General features: G+C 39.8%; 1 protein-coding gene across 2 annotated transcripts in view; it reads right to left on the bottom strand.

The window, feature by feature from the left end:
• PIBF1 (progesterone immunomodulatory binding factor 1) overlaps nt 1-24,312 on the bottom strand; it is a 230,838-nt gene that overhangs the window by 94,618 nt on the left and 111,908 nt on the right. For both annotated transcript variants that reach the window (XM_089680363.1, XM_089680364.1), the window contains exons 11-13: nt 11,550-11,715; nt 5,292-5,442; nt 4,703-4,793 (exon numbers count right to left, since the gene is read on the bottom strand). In XM_089680363.1, the coding sequence (XP_089536489.1) occupies nt 4,703-4,793; nt 5,292-5,442; nt 11,550-11,715 (408 nt within the window). The remainder of the gene's footprint in view (nt 1-4,702; nt 4,794-5,291; nt 5,443-11,549; nt 11,716-24,312) is intronic.

Here is a 24,312-nt window from a genome sequence, read left to right as displayed (position 1 = left end):
ATTGACAAAAAATGGATTTTATGATAGATACAGAAGTCCCCTTTTCTTTCTTGCTCATTTAAGGACAGGGACCATTGAGACATCCAAAAGCTGTTGACTAAGGTGTGGGCAACATCGACAAAACATGGTCCACAAAATAACATACTGGGGACTGCCTGCAGTTTAAAAGACTGCATGAAGGACTTTACAACCAAAGTGGACATCAGAAAAGGCCTGACCATATGCCTGGTGTTTACAGATCTAAGCTGAGTGTGCCTTAGCACAGAATAAAAAAAAAAATGGGAGCCTTTCTAATGAAAGCAGTAGCTGCAAGGTAATAATGCACTGCACAAAATATACAACCAAGGCTTAGAGGCCCACAGTATTCTTAACCTCAGGGCTTTTTGCCAGGCTGTTTTTTGTGGACACAAGCAAAAAGGCTTGTTTACCTATGTGGTTCCCAGACTTATGCCTATATGCCATGCACACCAGAGGTAGAAAAATAATTGAAGGATCATTAGTTAGGCTTAACTGTAAAATAGTGAGCTGCAATTTGTTTTTGAATGTATAGATTTCATAACAATTTGTGCAAGGTTTCCATTTCTTGGGGATATCCAACTGCTCTTCCTGATATAGAGTGAACACACATTACATGGCACAGCCCACTGTTTTCAGTCTCAAGAAAAACATCCTGAGAAATGTCATGTAGCCATATCTGGCACTGTTTTTGCAAGAAGGAAAATGTGGTAATATGAGAATGGTGTAGAATGGGTGCATAAATAAAACTACTGTACATTTTTTTAAATTGCCTGTTCCCATCTGTCAGAACCGACATCAGCATACATAAAACTCAAAGCACAGACAAAAGTACCTATAATAACTAATTGGATACAAACTATCAATTTTCTAGCACAGGTCAAAGTAAATATGCGCAATATCAAGAAGACAGATTTCAAGCTGCCCTTCAGCGTCACTATTGCTTCCTCTTTTGTGATGAAAAAAGTAATGTAAAAGTCAGAAGTTCCTAAACCACCAGAAGATTAATAGGAACAAAGCTGAAAACAACACTAATAGCTATTGTAAATTAAGGTGTATATATAGCCAAAATGTTTTCCTTGTTTAAGATAAGAGTAGGGAAGCATTAAAATCCCCAATCCCCCCAAATTTTATTTTGCTGCTGTTGTACTATTGGGGAAATTCTCTCTCACTTCCTGTCCCTGAAATGCATCAGAAAAGAGGAAATCTCTGAATGTGAGAGAACCAGGAACAGGTGTTCCCAGTGGAAGATTTCACCTCACCTCTTATTCTGGGGACAACTCTAAAATTTTAAGTTTCTACCACTTTTTTTTTGACAGTCATTGCCAGCAAAAACAGTAGCGTATCTCTCCAAATTGGACACAGACAGCAATAAAAACTTGACATTGGGTCTAACCCTTCACTATATCCAAAACTAAAAAAAAAAAAAAAAAAAAAAAATCTGGATTAGAAAAATAGGATTTTTGTACTAAGTGTAAAATCCTTTTCTTGGAGTTCTGCAGGAGGATTTATCACTGGAAAAACAAAAAAAAAAAAAACACTAGGTCAGCCCATAATAACAACACCTTCAACTATCAGCATCCCTCAGCTTTGTAGCAAAGCAGTACCTCAATGGGACCTAAAATGGACTGCAAATAAAGTTTTTTTACAGTGAGCACAAAAATCCTAATCGTTTTCTCATTGAGGGACACAGGAAGTTATAAGCTAGCCATAGATGGCTTGAATCTTGGCTGGTTTAGCAGAGACTGGCCGAGATTCAATCCACGTATAGGAAGGCTGATTGTACCTATCGATCGACTTGGGTACAACCAGCATGTCGGTTTCTAGCATGTGATTATTGCCAGCAGCTATAGCCTTTAGCAATATAGTCAATATGTTCTCTGGGTAGGGACAGTTCCCTTCAACTGAAGAACACAATAGCTCCGCAGGAAGTATTCCCCTATCAACACTAATTGTGTTGATGGGGTAATCGAAAGAAAATAGCATAATCTATGGCCTGCATTAAAAACCTTTGGGATGCCCAAAAGTAGATTTTCTGAGGGGTGGACAACACAGGAAACAATCATTAACAGACACAATAAAACTACAGAAAACTGGGGACTGCCTGCAACTCAAAGAGCAGCTTGAAGGACATTTTGCTGATACTGGATACTGGCATCATATGAGCCTGCAACATCCACCTGGCAGAACTTAGAAAAAATGAACAGAAAACCAGAGGAAGGCTTGCAAATCTTGAAAACAGATGCTTGAAGCCAAAAAAGCCCAATAAGCAATCACAGATCTAGTAGAGTGTGCCTTGGCAAGAAAAGGGTGGAACCTACCACTGATACCATAAGCCATATGGATGATTATCTGTTTGAGCCCCTCAAGAGATGGTGAAACAAGTAGATAGTGTACCCTTGTGGTGTTCATTCATTCCTGAAAGAAGCTGTGGCTGAGCGGTAGACTCTCATAGCCTGAACAACATATAAATAACGGAGGGAAATTTCCTTTTTGTAAACTACAGCCAGACAGAGGGACAGAACAACAGTGTCCTGGCTGAGATAAAAGGCAGAAAATATTTTGGAAAAGAAAGAAGTCCTGGGCCTCAATAAAACCTTGTCTCTGCACAAAACCAAAAAGGGTTCCTTATAGGCAAGGCAACCAGTAAAGAAATACCACCTTGTGAGTGAGAATAGAGTGGAAGGTCTCTAATTGGTTCAAACTGTAGTTTATAAATCAAAGATTCGACCAGATTCAGATCCCATGGAGACAATAGGCAATGGGGGAGCGACATGGGAGACACCCTGTACAAAGGGCTTAATAAAAGAGTGTGGGTCAACAGTCTCTGAAAAAGAATAGAAAGAGCAAAAACCTGACCCTGGATAGTGTTGAATGCCAAATGCTGGTCCTAACCCAGCTGTGGAAAACAGAGAATTCATCCCACAGAAAAATACCGGGGGTAAATTCCTTTATCAAAGTCTCATACCTGTACAAAGGGCTTAATGAAAGACTGGGGCAAACGGTCTCTGAAAAAGAATAGAATGGGCTAAAACCTGACCCTAGATAGTGTTGAAAGCCAAATGCTGATCCTAGCCCAGCTGTGGAAAAGAGAATTCATCTAACAGAAAAATACCTGGGGTAAACTCCCTTACCAAAGTCTCGTACCTAGTGTATGGATTACATGTCAGATGATAGACCTCACCAGAAATAGACTTCCAAACTTACAGCATTGTAGGAAACACAGACCGCATGATGCCCTGTGTTTAAGAACCAGGGCTTCAACAACAAATTGGTCCTTGGGACAGAGAATCCTGATGATATGGTAGAGGCATCAGAGCATCCATTAAGTGTCTTACCGGGCCAGGGTATCACATCCGCCTGGGACAGTCTGATGCAACAAGGATCGCCAAAATTCCCTCTATCTTAATTTTTCAAAGCTGAAGAGGAAGAAGTTTCAGGGGAGGAATTCCTCTGCACCGACATGGTGCCCAGGACACTTCCTGAGTCTGAAAGGCTAGCAGCTGTCATAACGCTCCTCCAAAAGATGCGAAGAAAGCACTCCAAAGCCACATTCTTGAGCCACAAGGCCGGGGATAATCTGGCCCTCTGTGACAGATGAATTGAATTGAGATTGGATCGACCCACAACAAGAGAGTATTGCTTTCTAGAGGTCTGGAATAAAACTGGTGTCAGTACACATGGCTCGCAATGGCATCCATTTTTGGAGAAACGCGTCAAGCGGAGTCTTTGTGTGACATCATCACGCACCGGCGTGCATATTGAGACCACGGCCTGATGATTGTATAGTGTTGTACACTGCCTATTATACTCACCTGATTGTAAGTGCAATACGTTTTAATAAACAATTGGTATTTAAATCATACTGCACTATGAGGCTACTACTTGTTTAACACTCCTATATTCTCATGATGATGGGTAGTGGAAACTAGAGCGGAGTCTCGGCGGGACCGCAGACCTTTTTGGTGAATGCAGCAATTTCTCCGGTGGTTTGACAGTGAGAGTAGTGCCAGCCTCAGGTTATGACGCACATGCTTGTTTAATCTCTATAGCTTGAGATCATCTCATTTTGGTAAGAGGCTTGCTTGTTTCTTGAAAAGCACCTTTTGAGCATGGAAGCACTTTATATGAAGTCTTGCAGCACAGAGCACTTTCTTCACGATTTATTTTGGGACCTTTGTTTATTTATATTGTGTATATGAATTTTTTATTGAACGTTTTATAAATATTTTATGTGTTGATTTAATTATTTATATCTTTTATGTTTACACTGACATTATATAGATCAGTTGTGAATACACTTATATGGGCATATGGAATTGATTCATGTGTATCCATTTCATTTAAAGAGACAGCGCACTGTATATTTAGATTTATAATTTAGTATTCAGATTAATCAGTTGCAGCAGTGCACATTTCATAGGGTTTGGATGGGCAAAGCAAAAGATAATTTTTTGATATTTATGTTCAACAGGGTGAACTTATCCTTAAAGGTAAAAACACCCCAGTAAAAATTCCCCATCCCCCCACTCTCTAAACACTTGCCGGAGTTATCTTTCACTTTTATATTGGCAACTAGAACCCATGATATCACATGACACTTTTAAAAAGCAATCATGTTGTGCCATTCCCCTAGAGGATATATAACTTTTCACAGAGCAAAGCAGATGTTCGATATTTCCTTTACCTCTGCTTTAATCTCCGTTTAGCTGTAGTGGGGATGTTAGCTCCATATCCATATGAATATAGAACTCTTTCAGCTTCAATGTCATCTTCCACTGTAAGACAAAAAGTATTTATCATTAAAAGTTGTACCACAAAAGAAATCGGTTACTTAAAGCTGCACTGACAACATAATAATATAGGACACAGTGAAAATCCTAACTATTAAGCCTAGACTAGGACAACCAGATGTTTGCCAATATCAGTGTGACCTACCACCATGGAAGCACTGGGAGCCATCATCCTTTGTTGGGTATCTCACCAAATAAAATGAAGAACATACAGTTAACCATTTTTGCAATCTCATTTGGAAGAGAAAAAGACTGCCCAGTCATGCACATGTCCCTTTACAACGGAAAATCTTTGGGAACAAAAATTAGCGGTTCCAATGGTCGTGCATGGTATTTCCACCTAGTGTCTTCCTGAGGGTAAAACCAGTACGGTATCTGGTATTCAATCAGGGTCAGGACTGGGCTTTATGGCGACTATAAGTTTAATTCTATTGTGATCTACAGGCACAGACTGAGAGAACAGCAGGAGGAATCTACACTTACTTTGTGCAGACTGCATTATGACATCGTCAAGTTCCTGTTCAAGCTTTTCATATGTTTCTAGTCTTGTTCGATGTTCCGAGTTTTGTGTTTGAAGTTCTGTGATTCTCTTTTCTGCAGATGCTTGAAGAGCATAAAATTCTTTAGTTAAAACCTGGAAAAAAGGAAAAGGAACAAAGACTTTACGTTATTTAAACAAAAACAGTAAATTACACGAAAGGTTTAGAGACAGAAACACATCTTTCTTTTGTAAAAGAAAATGGAGTTATATATCCAAAAGAAATAAAAAAATGACAGGCTACAACTAGACTACTGGTCCTTTCTGTTGAAACTGAAGTCAGAGTCTGGGATGCAGATATCAAGTTATATTCTGTCTGTGTATGGACAGCTTAACTTGTTACATATACTTATGCCTACCATTTTTACATGCTAAAACTTCTAAGGCTCCTTTCTTTATGCCAAAGGAGAGGTAATTGCCACCGCCTTTCAGTGAAGCATAATGATTTTCCTCTATTTGTGTCTTCTCATAACTTCAACAAACTAAAGGGCTCAACATGCTAATTCAACCATGATAAGACAGTGTGAATGCAACTTTAGAGAGATTCACTCTGTATTTTCACTGATGAGCACTGTCACCAGAACTGAAAGTGATCAGAAAGCCCAAAACTTTCAGTGGTCACCTGAATAGGAATATAGGGAAATCTTCCAAATGGGCCTCTTGTTCTGATGTCTACTGTATAAGAGGAGATGTTTCTCAATTTGGAAAGATTTCTTATGATTCTTTATTGTTATGTCTACAGGACAGATAGTGAAATCTCCTAATGGGGCAAAGGTGGCATTTTTGTATTTACTGTAAAACTCGTTTATTGAAGTACATTAAGCGACAAGAATTTAGGGACTATTAGGTTATACTGCTGTCTAAAAGATAATTTGGATGCTGACAAAGAGAAAAAAACACAGTGGCCGGCTTAGCAAAACCCCTCCTAAACTCAGCATGTCTCAATTTGGTGAAAATGCAGTACCAAGAGCATGATCATAGACATAAATAAATGTATCCTTCAATGAACTCCAAGAAATGGATGTTCAGAGTTTGTGGGCAGACTGGGTATCAGTCTTGGGTTTGGCTGAATGCCTGCACAGGGGCGGACTGACAACTCATGGGGCCCCCAGGCAATTGTGTCCTTGCCCACACTCAAACCACACTCATAAAAGCCTATGAAAGGTACCAGGGGCATCTCATGGGGCCCCCTACTGACCCCAGGCCCTCAGGCAGTGCCCAGGTGGCCGAATGGTCAGTCCGCCCCTGGGCCTGCGTGATAATGAAAGAAATTCTTGTTGGCCTTTGAGGAGAGATGAGCCTTCCCAGGCCTAAGTCCTAGGTTTTTTTTCTGTTGAGGCAGATGAGTACTTTTTTCCCCAATGAGATCGTTGTTAAGGGTGTCCAGGGCAGCTTTGACTAGATGATATCTCTTGAATGGCATGCAAGCAGCCACTTTTTGCATACTGGTTCTGTAGCCCAACACTTGAGCCAAAGAGTCCTCCTTATGTCTTCTGTCAGGAAAGTCATGTGGAAACTGAGACCGGTGACCTCACAATCTGTCTATGCAGTAGGCCAAAACAGCTGAATCGGGCTCCAAGTGCGCCAAAATTAGGGGATCAGCTTGAGTAGCAACCAGATCCCTTTTGAAAGACATAACACAATCTGTTAATGTTTGTCAGGCTAGCATCGCAGCAAGGGCAGATTGCTAAGCAGAGCCTGACAAAAAAACCCCAAAAAAACCCAAAAGAGTCATCATTTGCTTGTCAATAGGGTTCTTGAAAAAAAGGTGTATCCTTCAGGGATGGGTAAGGCTTTGTTAAGACCAGACACTGCCACATCCACAGTGAGAACAGAACATTTTGTGTCCTGCTCAAATGGCTACAAGACCAATAGTTGCTTGGTGAACATCTTGTCGGGGTCTTTCTAACCTCTGATGTGGATGACAGAAAACAATGGACTCACCAGAGAGATCTTGACAGTCTTGGGGACCCAAAAGGAGCCCAAGACAGGAACAGCACTGATGGAAGCAGCAGGCTGATCCTTTAGTTTTAAAGTGATGCAAACAAAGTCAATAAGAGCTTATATGGTCTCTAAGTCTGGGAGTAATGGCAGCTGCCTCTGACTACTCAGGTGTAGTGTCATTCATTAACCACCTCCCGCCCGCCATATAAGGAAATGATGGGCGCAAGGTGGTTCTCTCATTCTGGGAGGACGTCATATGACATCTTCCCATTTTAACCGCGCATGCTTGGCTCCTGGAGCACGCAGCGTGGCAATCGGCGGTGCGCTGTGTCCCTCAGACACAGCGGATCACAACATCAATGGAAAGAGCCGAAGATTTCAGCTCGAGAGGAGAGCTGGTAATCTGCATTATCCTTATCCTTCAAGCCATTAAGCAAAACAACACCTTGATTAAGCTGAAAATCATCAGCAAAAACAACAGCTGAGGTCAAAGAACCACCCCGTCATAGAAAAGTATCAAAAAACTGTCCTTTACAAGAAAGGACAACCCATCCGGACACTCTTCTTGCTGAAGTACTAGTAACCAAGAACACAACCTTACAAGAAAAAAAGAACTAATGGAAGGCCCTGAATTGGCTCAAAAAGTGGCCGCTGTAAAACAGACAACACAAAACTGAAATCCTATGGGGACAGAGGTGACCTGCCTGGATACACCATGTGTGTGACATCTAGAACACTCCAAAGTACACACCAAAGAGAGCAAAGCAATCAGGGTTTGAAAATAGCCAAGGCTGAAAACTGTCCCTTGATCATACTCAAGACCACCATCATCACTACTCCAGATTGCAGGAAAACCAAAATCTGGCCCACAACATACTTGCAAGGATACAGCTTCCTAGCCTCACACCATACCACATAACAGTTCCAGGTTCTATAGTATATCTTCCTTGAAGTAGCCCTCCTGGCGCTCAAGAATGTGGGAATGACTGCCTCCAACACCTCCTATCCTTCAGGAATCCGGCTTCAATAGCAAAGCCTTTAAGGCCAGCAGCTGTAAAGAAGGATAAACAATTGGACCTTGGGCCCGAAGGTCCAGCCAAGCCAGAAAAAGACAGGATCACCCTCTGGCAAGTTTACTATCTCTGCAAACCATGTTTTCCAGGGCTAAGGCAGTGATGCTTTCACCAGCATACCTTCCAACCGAATTCTGCATAACGTGTGTGGTATAAACTAACGTTGACCTAAAAGTTACAGGTCAAGAAGCACTGAAACCAACATCCAAAATTGTCTGCAGGTCAGGGCTGGTGGGATTCCGCTCCAACAGGTCTCCGGCTTAGGGGTGTACTCAAATATAAAACAAAGGGGTTTCTCATGGTGCAACCAATTTTATTGAATAAAAATTAATATTAAAACCACACTCACATAACACATAAGGACTAAAACCCTCATACAGCATATCAAGCAGGGGTAAACAAAGATGGAGGCGATCGTTGCTGCACCGGAAATTACATCACCGCGCTTCCGTTTAACGCATTGCATCACATATCACGTGACTTCCTCAGCAATCTTGGCGAGCTTATTCTCTAAACTCAAGAAGTGGTTGACAATTCTGTCTTCGTAAAACATTTAGATGTCCATGTTTTAGGGACAAGACCAGACAGGCATAACGGTTCAGATTATCCTGATACCCCTGGCCTTCCTGGGAAAACAGCATCAGCAGGGCAGCGACATGAACTGGTAGTGTTAGCCGCATACTCCCGCATGCTGTGCTTTTTAGGAGACATGAGCCTGCAAAGAAGAGTAAAAGGACCTGTGCCTAGAGAAGACAGCCCCACTCAATTTTAAAAGCTATTTGTGCAAGAAGCAACAAATGTGTTATCATAGGTGAAACCCCAGCTACTAGCACCAGTGCAGGTAAGTCATGTAACACACACAAGCTATCCTGCCTTGTGCCCCTGTGTGACTCCAACAGAGCTTCCTCGTGCCTCCTGTGTCATGCTTGACACCATACAGTATGTGGGCTAAAAATATTAATATTTAAAAGACAGCCGCTCCGTTCTGCTCCCTCACATCTGCACTTGCACTGAGGAGGGCCCATTGACAATCTGTTTGCCTCAAACAAAAAGGCCGCTCGTTGCGCTACCATCCTACCTGTGACAATCGCACGAGTGACCAATGTCACCAGGAAAGATAACGGATGCACAGCCAAGAGGAGGCTTTGAATAGATCAAGAAAAGACAGCAAAAATGTATGTGCCCCCTGGTGGCTGGAGGAACAATAGCAGGCCGCACACAGTGAATACAGCTGCCTATAACAAACACCCCCCCCAAGAGGAGAAAAGAGAGAAGACACACACATACATACAACTGAGGCACACAGCCAGCCCTAGCAAGAAAAACAGTGAGCACAGCAGCTCAATAATAACTGCTCCCTAGTGGGGGAAAGAAGAAAATAGAAATAGTGGTATCCTCCACCATCACCCCAATCGTGCAGTCTCTTACTAAATAAATAAATAGATACATTTATATGAGATTTATTTGCGCTGCACTCCAAGTTATATGTTTGTTATGGGTTTAGCCTGCCTAATGTGCTAGCTACTTAATATTTACTTTTTCTGTTTTATGATCATTTTCTCTTAAGTGCAAGTAGTTGATCTAAATTGAATAGCAAAAATCTTAACCTTTAGAAAGTAGAGAAAAGGCATCCATCCTCCTAAGATACTAACAAAAAATTGGAGCAAGCTGGGAGTAGGTGGGGATATAACAGGCTGACCACTGTATTTTTTGTTTGCCAGAGTTATAATCTTCCTGTAGGATTTTAATCATTCCCCACTCTATCAAAAATGAAAACTTTGACGTTACATAAATTTTAAAAACCCAGTGTATAGATATTTGTTAAAGTGGTACTTAACTCCCCCCCCCCCCCTCCGTCTTATCAGTATTCTCTTCAAGATATATGCTCACTCGCACAGCGAGTCCAGTGTTGTCCTGCTGTTGATCCTCTTAAAGAATATGTAAACCCAACATTTCATATTTCTGCTGTACCATGTACGTGTATGAAAAAGGATCCTGTTCGCTTTGTATTGTTTCCTTTGTGCAAAATCCCTGGTGTTGTGGCCAGTCCCTCTGCCTTATTAAAAACTGACCACACTAGGCAGGTGAGCACAGTGTAGTCAGTTCTCTGCTATGCTGGGAACTCAGTGTGCTCTCCTCTAATTTTCAGGTTTGTGCTGACACACACACCCTGCACAGCCTATCACTGGGAAGATCAGTGTCCTGCTGCTTCTCTTCCCAAAGCTTTTATTCTGCTGAGAACAGAGGGTATGTAATCACTTATAAAAAAAAAAAAAGAGGGGGAGGGTGTATATAATATTTTTTCTATGTATACACAAATGTTTTGCCTTTCATTTCTATATTAAACGGAATGGGTTTGTTTACAAGGTGAGGGTTTACAATCACTTTAAGTTGGCAGGCCAATTCCAGGTTTTAGGCAGCCAGCTACCGATGATGCATCCCCCCGCCGCTCTGTGTGCCTGATACTATGGCTTCCCTGGGAGATGTGATGTAAATATCTAGGAAGGCTGCAGGGCTAGAACACATCATTCTGGCCTAATCCAGAAAGGTGGCAGGAGGGATGGTCAGGGGAAAAATAAAAATGAAAACAGACATGGAAACAAAAAGCATTTTAGTTTGTACAGAGAGTGGGGGTTTAAACTGAACAAACTCCCTTTTGGATGCTAAATTCTGCTTTAAATTTTTAGTATACTGACCCTTATTGTAATTGGTGTCAAAGGTCTGGCCATAAAAATCTACAGGGACCAAAAACACCAAGCCAAACCCTTTATTTTTTAAATATACAGTATATGTTGAAACATACACAGACTTGTTTTTGAACAACTGGAATATATTTTTGTGTTATGTCATTATGTCAGCCTAACTGTTCAGATGAAGTAGTGATAGACTTAAGCATCAACAAAAGATGAAGCATGCAGGCAGGTGATAAGCAAGGAGGTAAAACAAGGACATAGAAAGTAATGCAATACATTGGGATGAATAAATAAGGAAGATGAAGAGTTGTTCCATGTACCAGAATGTCAAAGATTACCATGTCATCATGCTGCAAGAATGACAGGTGCTGATATAATGGAATGTATACAGTGTACATATACTGAAAGATAACAGGAATGTAGAAAATATGAAGCGATATTAAAATATACATTTAAAATATTTTGCAAGCTATTGACAACACTCAATCTGTACCTCTAGCTTTTTCTGATATTTCTCACACTCAAGCTGGCACTTCTGGAGGTTTCCTGTGGTCTCTTCTAAAACCACATGAGCACGTTCTGCCTCAAAAGATTTAAGCTTTGCTTGGTGGTGAAGCTCAGATACTTTGCTCTCTGTACCCAGCTGTAGCTGTCTGTACCTGAAATAACAAAAAATTACAAAGTCAACAATTTATATCTGAGGATTCAAAACAGAGAACAAAATCAAAGCATGTAATTGATGCATGTTTAAAACAAAAACAGAAATCAATTTAACCACTTCCATACCGGGCACTTTTACACCTTCCTGCCCAGGCCATTTTTCAGGTTTCAGCGCTCTCACACTTTGAATGATAATTGCGCAGTCATACAACATTGTATCCAAACTAAAATTTTATCATTTTCTTCACACAACTAGAGCTTTCTTTTGGTGGTATTTAATCACCGCCGGGGTTTTTATTTTTTGCTAAACAAAAATAGACCGAAAATGTTGAAAAAAAAAAAACAAGTTTTTCTTTGTTTGTTATAAAAGTTTGCAAATAAATAATTGTTCTTTATATATTTAGGCCAAGATGTATTCTACTACATGTATTTGGTGAAAATAACCCAAATTAGGATGTATTTTTTAGTTTGTAGGAAAGTTATAGAGTTCACAAACTATGGTATGGATCTGAAAATTGATCAATCCTGAAGTACTGACAGCCAATCTAATTTCTTGAGGTCCAAGAATGTCAGAACAGTACAGATATCCCCCAAATGACCCCTTTTTGCAAAGTAGACAGTCCAACGTACTTCACAAGAGGAATGGCAAGTTTTTTGAAGTTGTATTTTTTTTGTCATGATTTTTCGGAAAATGAAAAAATTAAAAAAATTATTTTCACTATTTTTTTTTTTACATACTGTCACCAGTGCAGTACAGCGTCATCATATAACTGGCATGGTGGTGAACAGGGACACTGACTGGTGACAGTATGAAAAAATATATTTTTTAATTTTTTTATTATTTTTAATTTTTTATTACTTTAAGATTTTTTTTCATATTTCACTATGACCAAAGTAGTACAATGTTACCATAGTAACATTGTACTACTTTGGGGAAGTGATCAGTATTTTATTTTTTTTTTTTACACAATTTGCTTATAGCAAAGAATTACTTTGCTATAAGCAAGCATTTAACTGAATGACATCGATTCATTCAGGGTTTCTTTTTTTTTTTTTCTTCTTTTTGTGCTTAGCTGTGATTTGGCCACAGCTAATCACATGACATGTGCATGTGATCGCTGTGACCATTCACAGCTAGACACTAGTATACAATGGATGGCATGAATGAAGCCATCCATTGTATACAACTGTCATGTGACCTGCTGTGATTGGTCACAGCAGGTCACATGGTACCGGCAACGGGGGCCAGTTCTCAGATCGGTCATCGGCCGTGTTCGAGGTACACGGCCGGTGACAGATCGCGCAGCTGCGCGGCTCTGCAAGCGCGTAAACTGCACATGCCCGGGAGTATGCTATATGGCGTCCACCCAGAAAACTTAAACATTTTTACGGCCGCCAAATGGCTATTGGCCGGGCGGCTAATGGTTAACGCACACAACAACCTTTGTACCCAACAAAGAGACGGCATAGTGTTCCATTGCAATACTTAACCACATCTCTTTGCCAAGATAACCCTTCAAATAAGTGTTGACAGCAAGGAAGACTTCTAGAGAAACATACGAGATGGTATTGAAAAGTTTCAAGACTAGTTTTGTAACAAGCCAGCAGGTGGCAGCACAAAACTGCATGCCGTCACAGGGAGCAGCGATCTTCATAAGTCAGTGTGCCAACAGACATCGCCTTGTGTACATCGGGAGCTGTGCAATTGGTGTTATTCTTACCATGTCTGTGATTTCATCATGGACAGCAAATTAGAACAAAGAGCAAAAGTGAAATTCTGTGTTTTCAAAACAGCAACCTTTGAGCTGAATTTTTATGTTCAGGAAGAGGGCATTTTTGGGGGTTGAGCTTGTTGAAGGTCTTCCTGACCTCTTGCTGTATTCCAGTGATGTTCTTCCATTCTTGAAGCTTGTGTGCCACTCAAAACACCTTGAACGACTCATTGTCAAACGTCTCCGTAGTATATTTGCCCAGTTTCACACAGAATTTTATGTTAGCTCTTTGTTCTAACTTGCTGTCCATGATGAAATAGCAGACATAGTAACGCATGTGGTCAGATTAGCACCAGTTGCACAGCTCCCAATGTACATAGGATAATGTCTTTTGGCACACTGACATATGAAAGTCGGTGCTCCCTGTGACTATGCATGCAGCCTTGTGCTGCTATCTGTTGGCGTGTTACAAACTTAGTCTTAAAATGTTTTGATACCACCTCATAATCTAGACCAAGATTAAACCGGTTTATTATATTAACATTTTGGGCAAAATATTATACTTTTTTTTAAATTTCAGTTGATAAACTTCCCCCAAGTTTTAGAACATGATATGACACGGAAAACTAGCTTTCATATATTAATTATAACTTAGAAGTAAACTGAATCTCTTTACAACACTTCAGAAAATACCAACATGGAAATAATTGGGTGTTTTTAAAATATAAACACTTAGCAAGAGAACGAATGTCTTAATTTTTCTGGTACTGATTTTCTGATTTGTAAAGAAGCAAATATGTCACCCTGTTTGTATCCTGGCTTCAAGCATATACTCATTCCATTATGCTGGAAAAGTCATTGTGCTTGATATAAAACGGTTTAAAAAAGATTTTCGGTTTACCTGTAATATTGTTTTCTTGGAGTACATCACAGGACACAGAGGACTTCATATTCATGACTACTTGAGTTATGCTGGCACCTTCAGGTGAATGGACATTAACCAGAAAAGGTAAGAAACCCCGTCTAAGCTCCCAGATCAGCTAAGCCTCAGTTTTGTAGAAAGCAATGAGGAACAGATAAGAAGGAGGAATTTCTGTGTCCTGTGATGTTCTCCAAGAAAATGATTTAACAAGTAAACCAAAAATTTGAATTTCTTAATTGTACTTCAAAAGGACACACAGAAGACTTCATAGTCATGATTACTTGAGATGTCCCAAAACAATGAACGCGAGGGTTGGGCAACAAAGCAACAAGAATAATACACACAAAACCCAAAAACAGAAGAGGGGGAACCCCACTACAAACAAGCCTACAAGACCTTTCACTGAAAATTGACATTTGCAAAACACCCAAGACCAAGATAAAGTCCCATGGAGATAAGGGGATGGAAATAAACCTGTGTGACACCTTGCACAAAGGCTTTTACCTCAGAATAAGATGCTTTGGGGGAGATGTACTAAAGCTGGTTCACTCAGAGTCTTGTGCACCTGTGCATAGTAACCAATCAGCTTCTAACCTCACCTTATTCAATTAGGCTTTGGCAATACAACCTGTAAGCTGATTGGTTTCCATGCAGAAGTGCATGAAATTGTGAATGAACAGCTTTAGTAAATAAACCCCTATAGTTCTCATACTCTGAAGGCAGACAGGCCAGTGTAAGAAAAAGAGCCAAGTTGCCCAAAGTTCCAGGATGTTGACTGGCTACTTACACTCCTCTAAAATCCCATTTCCTAAACCGAGAAGTTCTCCAGAACACCACCCCAGCCCAACAGTCTAGCGTCATTAAGACAGCATAAGCTTGGACTGTCAGCATTCAAGAGTTGATCAGGTCTTAGAAGTCAGATGCATTGGAAGATCCAATGACTGCTGTATTTGTCTCAAACCGACAGGTGTGAGGATAGGACAAGGTGGCTCCCATCTTCCTCGGCACGTACATGCAGGATTAAATCAAGGGATTTTTTAGCAACTTTGGGGACTTAAGGCATTTTCCCCTGAAGAAGCAGTACATTCACCTGTGAGGTATTAACGACCAAACCTAGATACTCCAGATGTTGAGTTGGAACCAAGGCCAACTTCTGAATATTCAGCTCCCACTCAACCCTTTCTGGAACATGTACCTTATGATATTTGATGTCTGCTTCTGAGGTGGATGTTTCCTTGGAAGGTCATCCAGGTACCCCATAATGGGGATACCCTTAGTGCGCAACAACCCCAGAACTGGAGTCAACACCTTAGTAAATACCCTGAAGGCTGTGGACAGGCCAAAGGGTAATGCCACAAACAGATAGTAGTGAACCTCCACTGTGAATTGCAGAAATCATTGGTGAGGCTGGAAAATCATGATGTGTAGGTAGGCATCGTGATGCTAGAAAGTCCCCTGATGGAGCAAAGCAATCAAGGATTGAGTGGATTCCATCCTGAAATACTGAACTCTCAGAACAAGAGTCTGTACTTGTAGGCTGTGGCTTCCCAAAATTGTATGACAATCTTTGAAATGTATTGATAATGAAATACCCTTACCTTTAGCAGGAAGTTGCCTACTACAGGAAAAGTATAATACCAATGTGATAATTTGCTAGTAAACTTTTAAAGAGAATGCAATACACTGATTTTGCTTTTATGATCTGATTTTTGGAATAAAAATTGAATTTTAATTAATTGGTCTAGTTAAATGCTAGAAGTCCATTTTCTTTTTTTCCCCAAAATTACAACTATTTGATAATTGGACGTGGCATTAGTCCATTTTAAAACATTTCCACAGCTCCACCTTGTGGTGGTGTGTAACACATACTATTCAGAACAGGAAATAGAAGCTGTGAGACCTCTAGTACGGGTGCAATAACCCTATAGGAGAGAAGTTTTTTCAGTGAAGCAAAGAAAGAAGATTGGTGAGATGTTCTGCAGTGCGACCAGTGCAGGAACATCAGGAACTCTGAATAAATGTTTTTTCAATTCGCACCAGTAAGCCATTATGGACTCAAGTTACCTCCAGGAGGATCACTGCCATGGACCTGTATAGCACTCTATCAGTGAGGTCACTGGATACTTTGTACCCCAGAAATCACTGCCCGCCATATCCTGCACTTACTGACAACACTGTTCTTGTGTGTGGGGTCTGGGTACAGTACCACCCAGTCATCAGGTAGCAGCTCCCTCCACTATCCAGGTTGCTGTCTTCAGAGAGACAGCAGAGTAAGCACATACAGGACACTAGCTAAAAACTGACAAATAGCGGAGTTGAGAGGAATTATTATTTCCTGCAGCTTTTCTTGGCTTTGGTTCATACACCTGCAGGTGAGAGCATAACCCAAGTAATATAGGATATAAAGTGTCTCTGTGTCCTGTTAAGTACAGTACGTTTAAGAAAAGGGACAGGGCTGAGTATTTATTTATTACAGGTATGTATATAACACTGACAATTTACACAGTGCCTTACATACTGTATGTCTATTTACCAACCAGCATGTTTTTGGAGTGTGGGAGGAAACCAGAGTACTTGCAGGAAACCCAAGCAAGTAGAGGCAAAACATGCAAACTCTATGCAAGCAGTGTCATGGTTGGGATTCGAACTGGTGATCCTATTGCTACAAGGCAGAAATGCTAACTGCTCTGTGCACATACCGTGCTGTAAAAGGGGACATGCTAGAATGTTTCACATTAATTTAATGTAGATTAATTACAGCCAGAGCCAAATTTATATCTTGTGAGCCTACAGGCACAGAAAACTTGGGTGTTTAGCAAGCAATGTTCTTGCCTATTTTGACCACAATCACTATTACATAGTGTATAGAAAAAAATTACCAATTCAATGTTTCAGTTAGTCTAGAGCTGGAGCCTCCAAACTTTTAAAACAAAGTGCCAGTTTACTGTGCTTCAGCCTTTAAGACAGCCGGACTGTGGCCAGTGTGAGCAGAAAATGTCCTGGCATTAGTGGGAGTAAACATTGCCCCTTCATTGGTTTTAACAAGAGGAATAGTGGCCCATTGTTGGTTTTGACAGGAGGAATAGTGCCCCATGGTTGGTATCAATGGAAGAAATAGTGCCGCATTGATGGTGTCAGTGGGAGAAACAGTGCTCAGTCATTGGTTTTTGTAGGAGGAGGAATAGTGCCCCATCATTGGTATTCACAGTAAGAATAGTGCCCAATCAAAGGAGTCAGTGGGAGGAGGAGTGCCCCATTAACAGTGTCAGTGGGAAGAATGTAACCTCATCATACGTGTCAGTTGGAGGAATAGTGTCTCAAGGGCCGGATAGAGGCAAGAAAAGGGCTGTAACTGGCCCCGGGCCGCAGTTTGGAGACCACTGTATACACCTTATGGACTAGAATAGTTTAAAAAATGGACCTTTTGAATAATTTTGACATTGCTTAAAGAATATGTTCACTTTTTGTAACATGTTCAGGGTGTAACATATAAGATGTTATGAAAGAATCAGCTCCGCCCGCCAAGGTCACTTAGGAAAACTACAAGTCCCGACAGCCTTTGCGGCTCTCAATGAACTATAACGCCGCTGCTGAGCACTGTGGTAGTTCATTGATTCCTCTTGTCAGTGTGTATCTGCTTGCCCGTACGAGGTATGAGCATACAGATACACTGACAGGTCTGCAGGAACTCTGCATGGCACCAGAAATCTGCTGATCGCAGGTGCAATGCTTTCCAGGCTCCCAAAATAAAAAATAGTAAATGCACATTTTTTTACCTGTATAAAAATGTGCATGTATTATTTTTTGTTAAAAGGTGAACTATCCTTTAAGACAGCAAACTGTTTCATTTCCAGGACAAACAAAAATTTCTTTTAGCAATATTGTCTTCCCAGAACTATTTTATTTTCTATACAATCAAACAAAACATGGAACAAAAAGAAAAAAAAAAAAAACCAAACCTCTAAGGACAAACATGCTTAGACCTTTGCTTGTTTAGGGACTCTGAAGCAAGGAAAGCCCAATTTAATTTAATGAATGTTTAAACAGAAAAATAAAAATGCCAGAAGGTGGAAAAGCTGTCAAAGTTATGTGACAGGGCTCTCCTATCAAGGAGCATTCTCTGCACTGTTATACACAAAACACTTCATAGATGGTGCAGTTTTGTTTTTTTCCACCCGTGGTCACAGTCAGCGTTGATGGGGGAATCCCTCTCACATCTTTTTCAAGCCTTCACTTCCGGCAGAACACGATTAAGGTTGTCAGCTATAGCGGATGACACTAATCGTTCTGCAAAAAACCAAAAGGCTAGTTGTGTACAAGAAGTTCAATAGAATGCCATCATTCAGCAGGAGAGTCCAGAAATGTTCAGCATCCACCAGGATACCGGCGAGATCAGGACCGTTCAAGTGGGACTGGACCGAGAGAACCCTGATCTTGGAATCCTACACCTAACTGGGAAGAGGAGGATCTGTTGCTGCATCCATAGAGGAGGGATCCATTTTTCCTGTAACCGGACCAGCTTTATTCCCTTCTGGATTGAGGATCCATGAGCTCTAGATGCACACTGCGTTTATGTGTCTTTTTTTCTGGTGAGTGCGTTTTTTAGCCGTTTCCACAGGGATCAACAACTTTGAATCCTTACTTGTCACTGGACACGTTCTTATGACCAAGGCTTTAAGTGGACTCATCTGTTTTACTATCACTACTCATAGCGCTGCACTATTTTTATGTTATTCTATTTTAAGTTTATATTGGTTGCTTAGAGTGCTTAGCCGCTTTCAGGACTAGCGCTCACTGTTCTTTTCCCTATTTGATTGCTCCCCACAATGGATTTAATTGCATCACATATCAGCAGAATTAGGCAGGTGAGTTGGTGTATACATATGCAGATAGTATTATGAAGGATTGCTTTCCTCTAGGTCATCATTTAGTTGAAATGATGGGGATAGGGATTTTAGGAATATTAAAGTGCGGACCAAGAACAGATTTAGTTTTTTTTTATCCCCAAAGACTACAAATTACATCAACCACTTGCCCTCCTGAGGATTTACCCCCCTTCCTGACCAGGCCATTTTTTGTGTTACGGTGCTCCGTTACTTTAACGGACAACTGCATGGTCATGCAACGCTGCACACAAATTAAATTTATGTCCTTTTTTCCCAGGAATTAAGCTTTCTTTCGGTGGTATTTGATCACCTGTGCCTTTTTAATTTTTTGCGCTACAAAAAAAAAAAAAAGAAAAAAAAGACCATCAATTTTGAGAGAAAAAACACAATATTTTTGACTTTTTGCTATTCAACATGTCCAGTAAAAAAATGTAAAAAATAAAATTTTGTCATAAATTTAGGCTAAAATGTATCCTGCTACATGCCTTTGCTAAAAAAAATTCCAGCACGTGCAAATTAATTGGTTTACATGAAAGTTTTAGCACTTACAAATCGCGGTATATATACTGAGATTTTTTTCTTTTTACTAGTAATGGCGGCGATCAGCGACTTATAGTGGAACTGTGGTGGACATTCTGACACTGGGGGAACTGACTTGGTGTCACTGACATCCCCATTAACACCAATACAGTGATCAATGCTAAAAAGAAAAAAAAAAAAAAAAAAAAAAAAAAGGACTGACCGTACTAATGGCACTCCACAAATCTGGCCTTTATGGAAGAGTGGCAAGAAGAAAGTCATTGTTGAAAGAAAGCCATAACAAATCCCGTTTGCAGTTTGCGAGAAGCCATGTGAGGGACACAGCAAACATATGGAAGAAGGTGTTGTAGTCAGTCAGATGAGACCAAAATTTAACTTTTTGGCCAAAAAGCAAAACGCTATGTGTGGTGGAAAACAAACACTGCACATCACCCTGAACACACCATTCCCGCCATGAAACATGGTGCTGGCATGATCATGTTGTGGGGATGCTTTTCTTCAGCTGGGACAGAGAAGCTGGTCAGAGTTGATAGGAAGATGGATGGAGCCAAATACAAAGCAATCTCACAAAAAAAACGGTTAGAGTCTGCAAAAGACTTGAGACTGGGGCAGAGGTTTACCTTCGAGCAGGACAATAACCCTAAACATACAGTCAGAGCTACAATGGAATGTTTTAGATCAAAGCATATTCTTGTGTTAGAATGACCCAGTCAAAGTCCAGACCTAACTCCAATTGAGAATATGTGTCAAGACTTGAAAAATGATGTTCACAGATGCTCTCCATCCAATCTGACAGAGTTTGAGCTATTATGCAAAGAAGAATGGGCAAAAATTTCACTCTAGATGTGCAAAGCTGGTGGAGACATACCCAAAAAGACTTGCAGCTGTAATTGTAGCAAAAGGTGGTTCTGCAAAGTATTGACTCAGGGGGGCTGAATATAAATGCATGCCACACTTTTCATATATTTGTAAAAAAGAAAAACATTTATCATTTTCTTTCCACTTCAAAATTATGTGGCACTTTGTGATGGTCTATCACAAAAAAATCCCAATAAAATACATTTATGTTTCTGGTTGTAACATGACAAAATGTGGAAAATTTCAAGGGGTTTGAATACTTTTTCAAAGGCACTGTATGCAAAAAATGAATGCATATATATATATATATATATATATATATATATATATATATATATGCATTTCTAATTTATTAAGGTGAACTTAGCCTTTAATTTTAAACACAGTTTAAAACTAAAAAAAAATTGTGTCTTACAGTTTGTTAGACTGGTACCTTCCTACTACTTTCTGTTTACCTATCACTGAGAATTCACAGTGAAGAGAAAGGACTAACTAGATATTACTTTTCTTTATTCCTAGCATTGTCACAATTTGTTAAACAACTCACCAAGGAGTTATCACTAGTATAAGCCTTGAAGAGCTTGAACATTGCTTATTACAGGAATTTCACAATTTATTAAATGTATACCAGAATGGTTTTGGCTGTTAAAATAAGGCATAACATGGTATACTCCTACTTAAAAACTAGGCCTCATTAGACAAGACAAAAAGCGTTAATGAGTTTTGTGAATTAACTATCTTTAGAAAAAACATACTAACATGATATATCAATGAAATAATAGCCAATGAACAGAAAAACAACTTTGTGAATTTGCCCTAAATAACTGCCTTTATTCTTTTTTCAAACACAAGCTTTGAAGACAAACCATAAGCACATGGCTACAATTACAACTGTGGAGAAAAAAAAAAAAAAGATGCATAGAACTAATGTATACAGTGTTTAACTTTCTGTAGTACCAACAAAAAGAAGTTAAGTTTTAACAACCAGATAAACAGCTGACAACTAGAAGCATGCCTCATTTATGAAAACCATTCCCTACAATGTCCCACACACCCCTGATGGGGAAGAAGGGGTAAAATTCCTGGTGAATAATGAAGGGTCTAATGGCACATGTGGTGGATACTTTCGTAGCAAGGGTGCACCTCTGTATAGAAACCAATCAGCTTCCAGGTTTTATTGTCAAAGCGTATTGAACAAGCTGAAGTTAGAAGCGGATTGGCTAGCATGCACAAATGCACCAGATTTTGCACTCTCCAGTTTTAGTAAAGGAACCCGTGATTAAAAGCTCTATCTACCTAAATAGCCAATACAAGGAGGTACCACTCATCATTTCTTTCTTTGTACATTTTGCTTTACAGAAAATATAGTTGAAAGAACGAGGATGCTTCATTCAGTCATTGACTTCATAAATGTCACAGAAGATTGAAGACCTGGACACTTAGATAGATTCCATCGCAGGAGTCTCCAAAAAGATGCCAGCACGTGATTAAATGCACTACCATTCCCTGAATACTAAATACTAATACTAGTTTCAGGGTGAATTCACTCATTAAAACATATAGATATCCATTTTTACTTACACAAGCTATATGCTGTAGTTTACCGCTGGCACCAAAATGTAGTGTAATGCATCTGAGAGGACATATGGTATGCTAGACTGAAGGGCAGTCTTGTAGTTCTGCATTTCTACTAGAGCTGCCTGGCTAGCATAATCATTTGACATTTGAGATGGCAGTTGAAAACTGCTGTGAAATTCAGAGGAAAGACATGTTTCAGGTAAATGTGATAAAGGCAAATAAAAGCTGGAATTTTACAATAATGCACTGGTAAAATTAATTTGGTTAGCACATAGTTGGCATTTCTGGGAATATTTAAGACTGAGGTAATTATAAATGTAATGACATGTTTTATGACACTAAATTTTACACAAGCATCAAATTTATAAAAAAAAACTTTGCAATAATAGAAGCAAACAGTCACTCAATAGAAGTCAACAGTCAGCTATAGAAAGAAAAACAATATCTGTGTAAAACCGGACATATTTCTAAAGTAATATTTCATTAAAAAAAAAAAAGAACATTTATATTTTGAGTAATTACACTGATGCCTTACTTTAGGGAAACTTGTGTAAATATTGTGATTGAAAAATTAACATAAGCAAAGCCAAATAAGGGATTTTCCTGTACTTAGATTTAATTAGATGCGTTTCCTGCTATTCTATAATGTCCAACGCTTCACTGTTTTTGCAATATCTTAGTGCTCACTTGTGAATTAACAGTGTCATCTAAATTCCTGAAATATATACTAAGGGTATGATTGGCAGGTAATGGTGACCTATGCCAAGCATCTCCCAAACAGGTTAAAGTGTGCATGGTAGGCCAAATAATTCAGTTTACACATTGCATCCCAAACAAATAAGCAGTGTAATGCAGCTACCTAATACTTTCTATTGCTTTAGCTACAGGTGCATTGCAGCCTGGGCAGCGTGACCTTTACTGGATCTTTGATTTTTTTCCGCACTATTGTGAATACCAAAATTACTCAACAAACCTCTACTGTCTGGGAAGAAAGTGTTGGTAAAAGGTATTAAAGTTAAAGTGGAATTAAACCGAAAGCTTTATGGATAAAGTGAGGTAGGGTTTGACATGTAGCTACTTTTTTTTTTTATATTAGGAGTTCCTGTAGTGGTGATTTACTGTACCTTCCCAATGACATAACAGTTTTCAATGGTAGAGAAAGAGAAAAGAGATTAAAATTTCAACAGTTGGCACTGCAACAGAAGGAAAGAGGAAATCTCTTAGTGGGGACAACTGTGATAGTTGTAAAACATAAGATTCCCCATTACTTTTTTCATTTTGGTCATGTTTCTGGGTCAGAAAGTGCAGGAGAGTTTGCCCGATGGAGACACAGACTTCGATAAACAATCGAAGTTATGTAACACATTAACCACTTGCCCTCCTGAGGATTTACTCCCCTTCCTGACCAGGCCCTTTTTTTGCGTTACAGCTCTGCGTTACTTGAACTGGCAATTGCGAGATCATGCAACGCTGCACCTAAATTAAATTTACGTCCTCATTGAGCTTTCTTTTGGTGATATTCGATTCCCTGTGCATTTTTAATTTTTTGCGCTATAAAAAAAAAAAAAAAAAAAAATCCGATAATTTTGCGAAAAAAAAAAAAAAAAATTTTTTGACTTTTTACTATTAAACATGTCCAGTAAAAAAATGTAATAAATCAAATTTCATCATAAATTTAGGTCAAAATGTATTCTGCTACATCGCTTGGCTAAAAACAAAATCCCAATATGTGTAAATTAATTGGTTTACATTTTACAAATTAATTAGCATTTACAAATGGCGGTATGCTGGGATTTGTTTTTATTTTTTCTAATGACGATGGCGATCAGCGACTTATAGCGGGACTGCGGTACAGCCATGAAAAGCAGTGTGCACGAGCTGACAGGGAGGAGAACTGTTTTGTTTACAAACAGTTCTCCTCCCGGTAAGAGATGCTCGGCAATCACCAGGCGTGGGACCCGGTGAATACCAGCCGCATGCACGCCTTGCGTGTGCCCCCTACCCAGAAATGAAAAATCACGTATATACACATGTGATTTGCACACCCGTGCCACCCTGTAGAGATATATCTATCGGGAAGCGTTTAAGCAAGAACACATT

This window comes from Staurois parvus, unplaced genomic scaffold (genome assembly GCF_062004578.1).
Source record: "Staurois parvus isolate SC_StPar_1 unplaced genomic scaffold, SC_StPar_1.0 ptg000243l, whole genome shotgun sequence".
Lineage (NCBI taxonomy): Eukaryota > Metazoa > Chordata > Amphibia > Anura > Ranidae > Staurois > Staurois parvus.
This window is presented reverse-complemented; position numbering and strand designations above follow the sequence as displayed.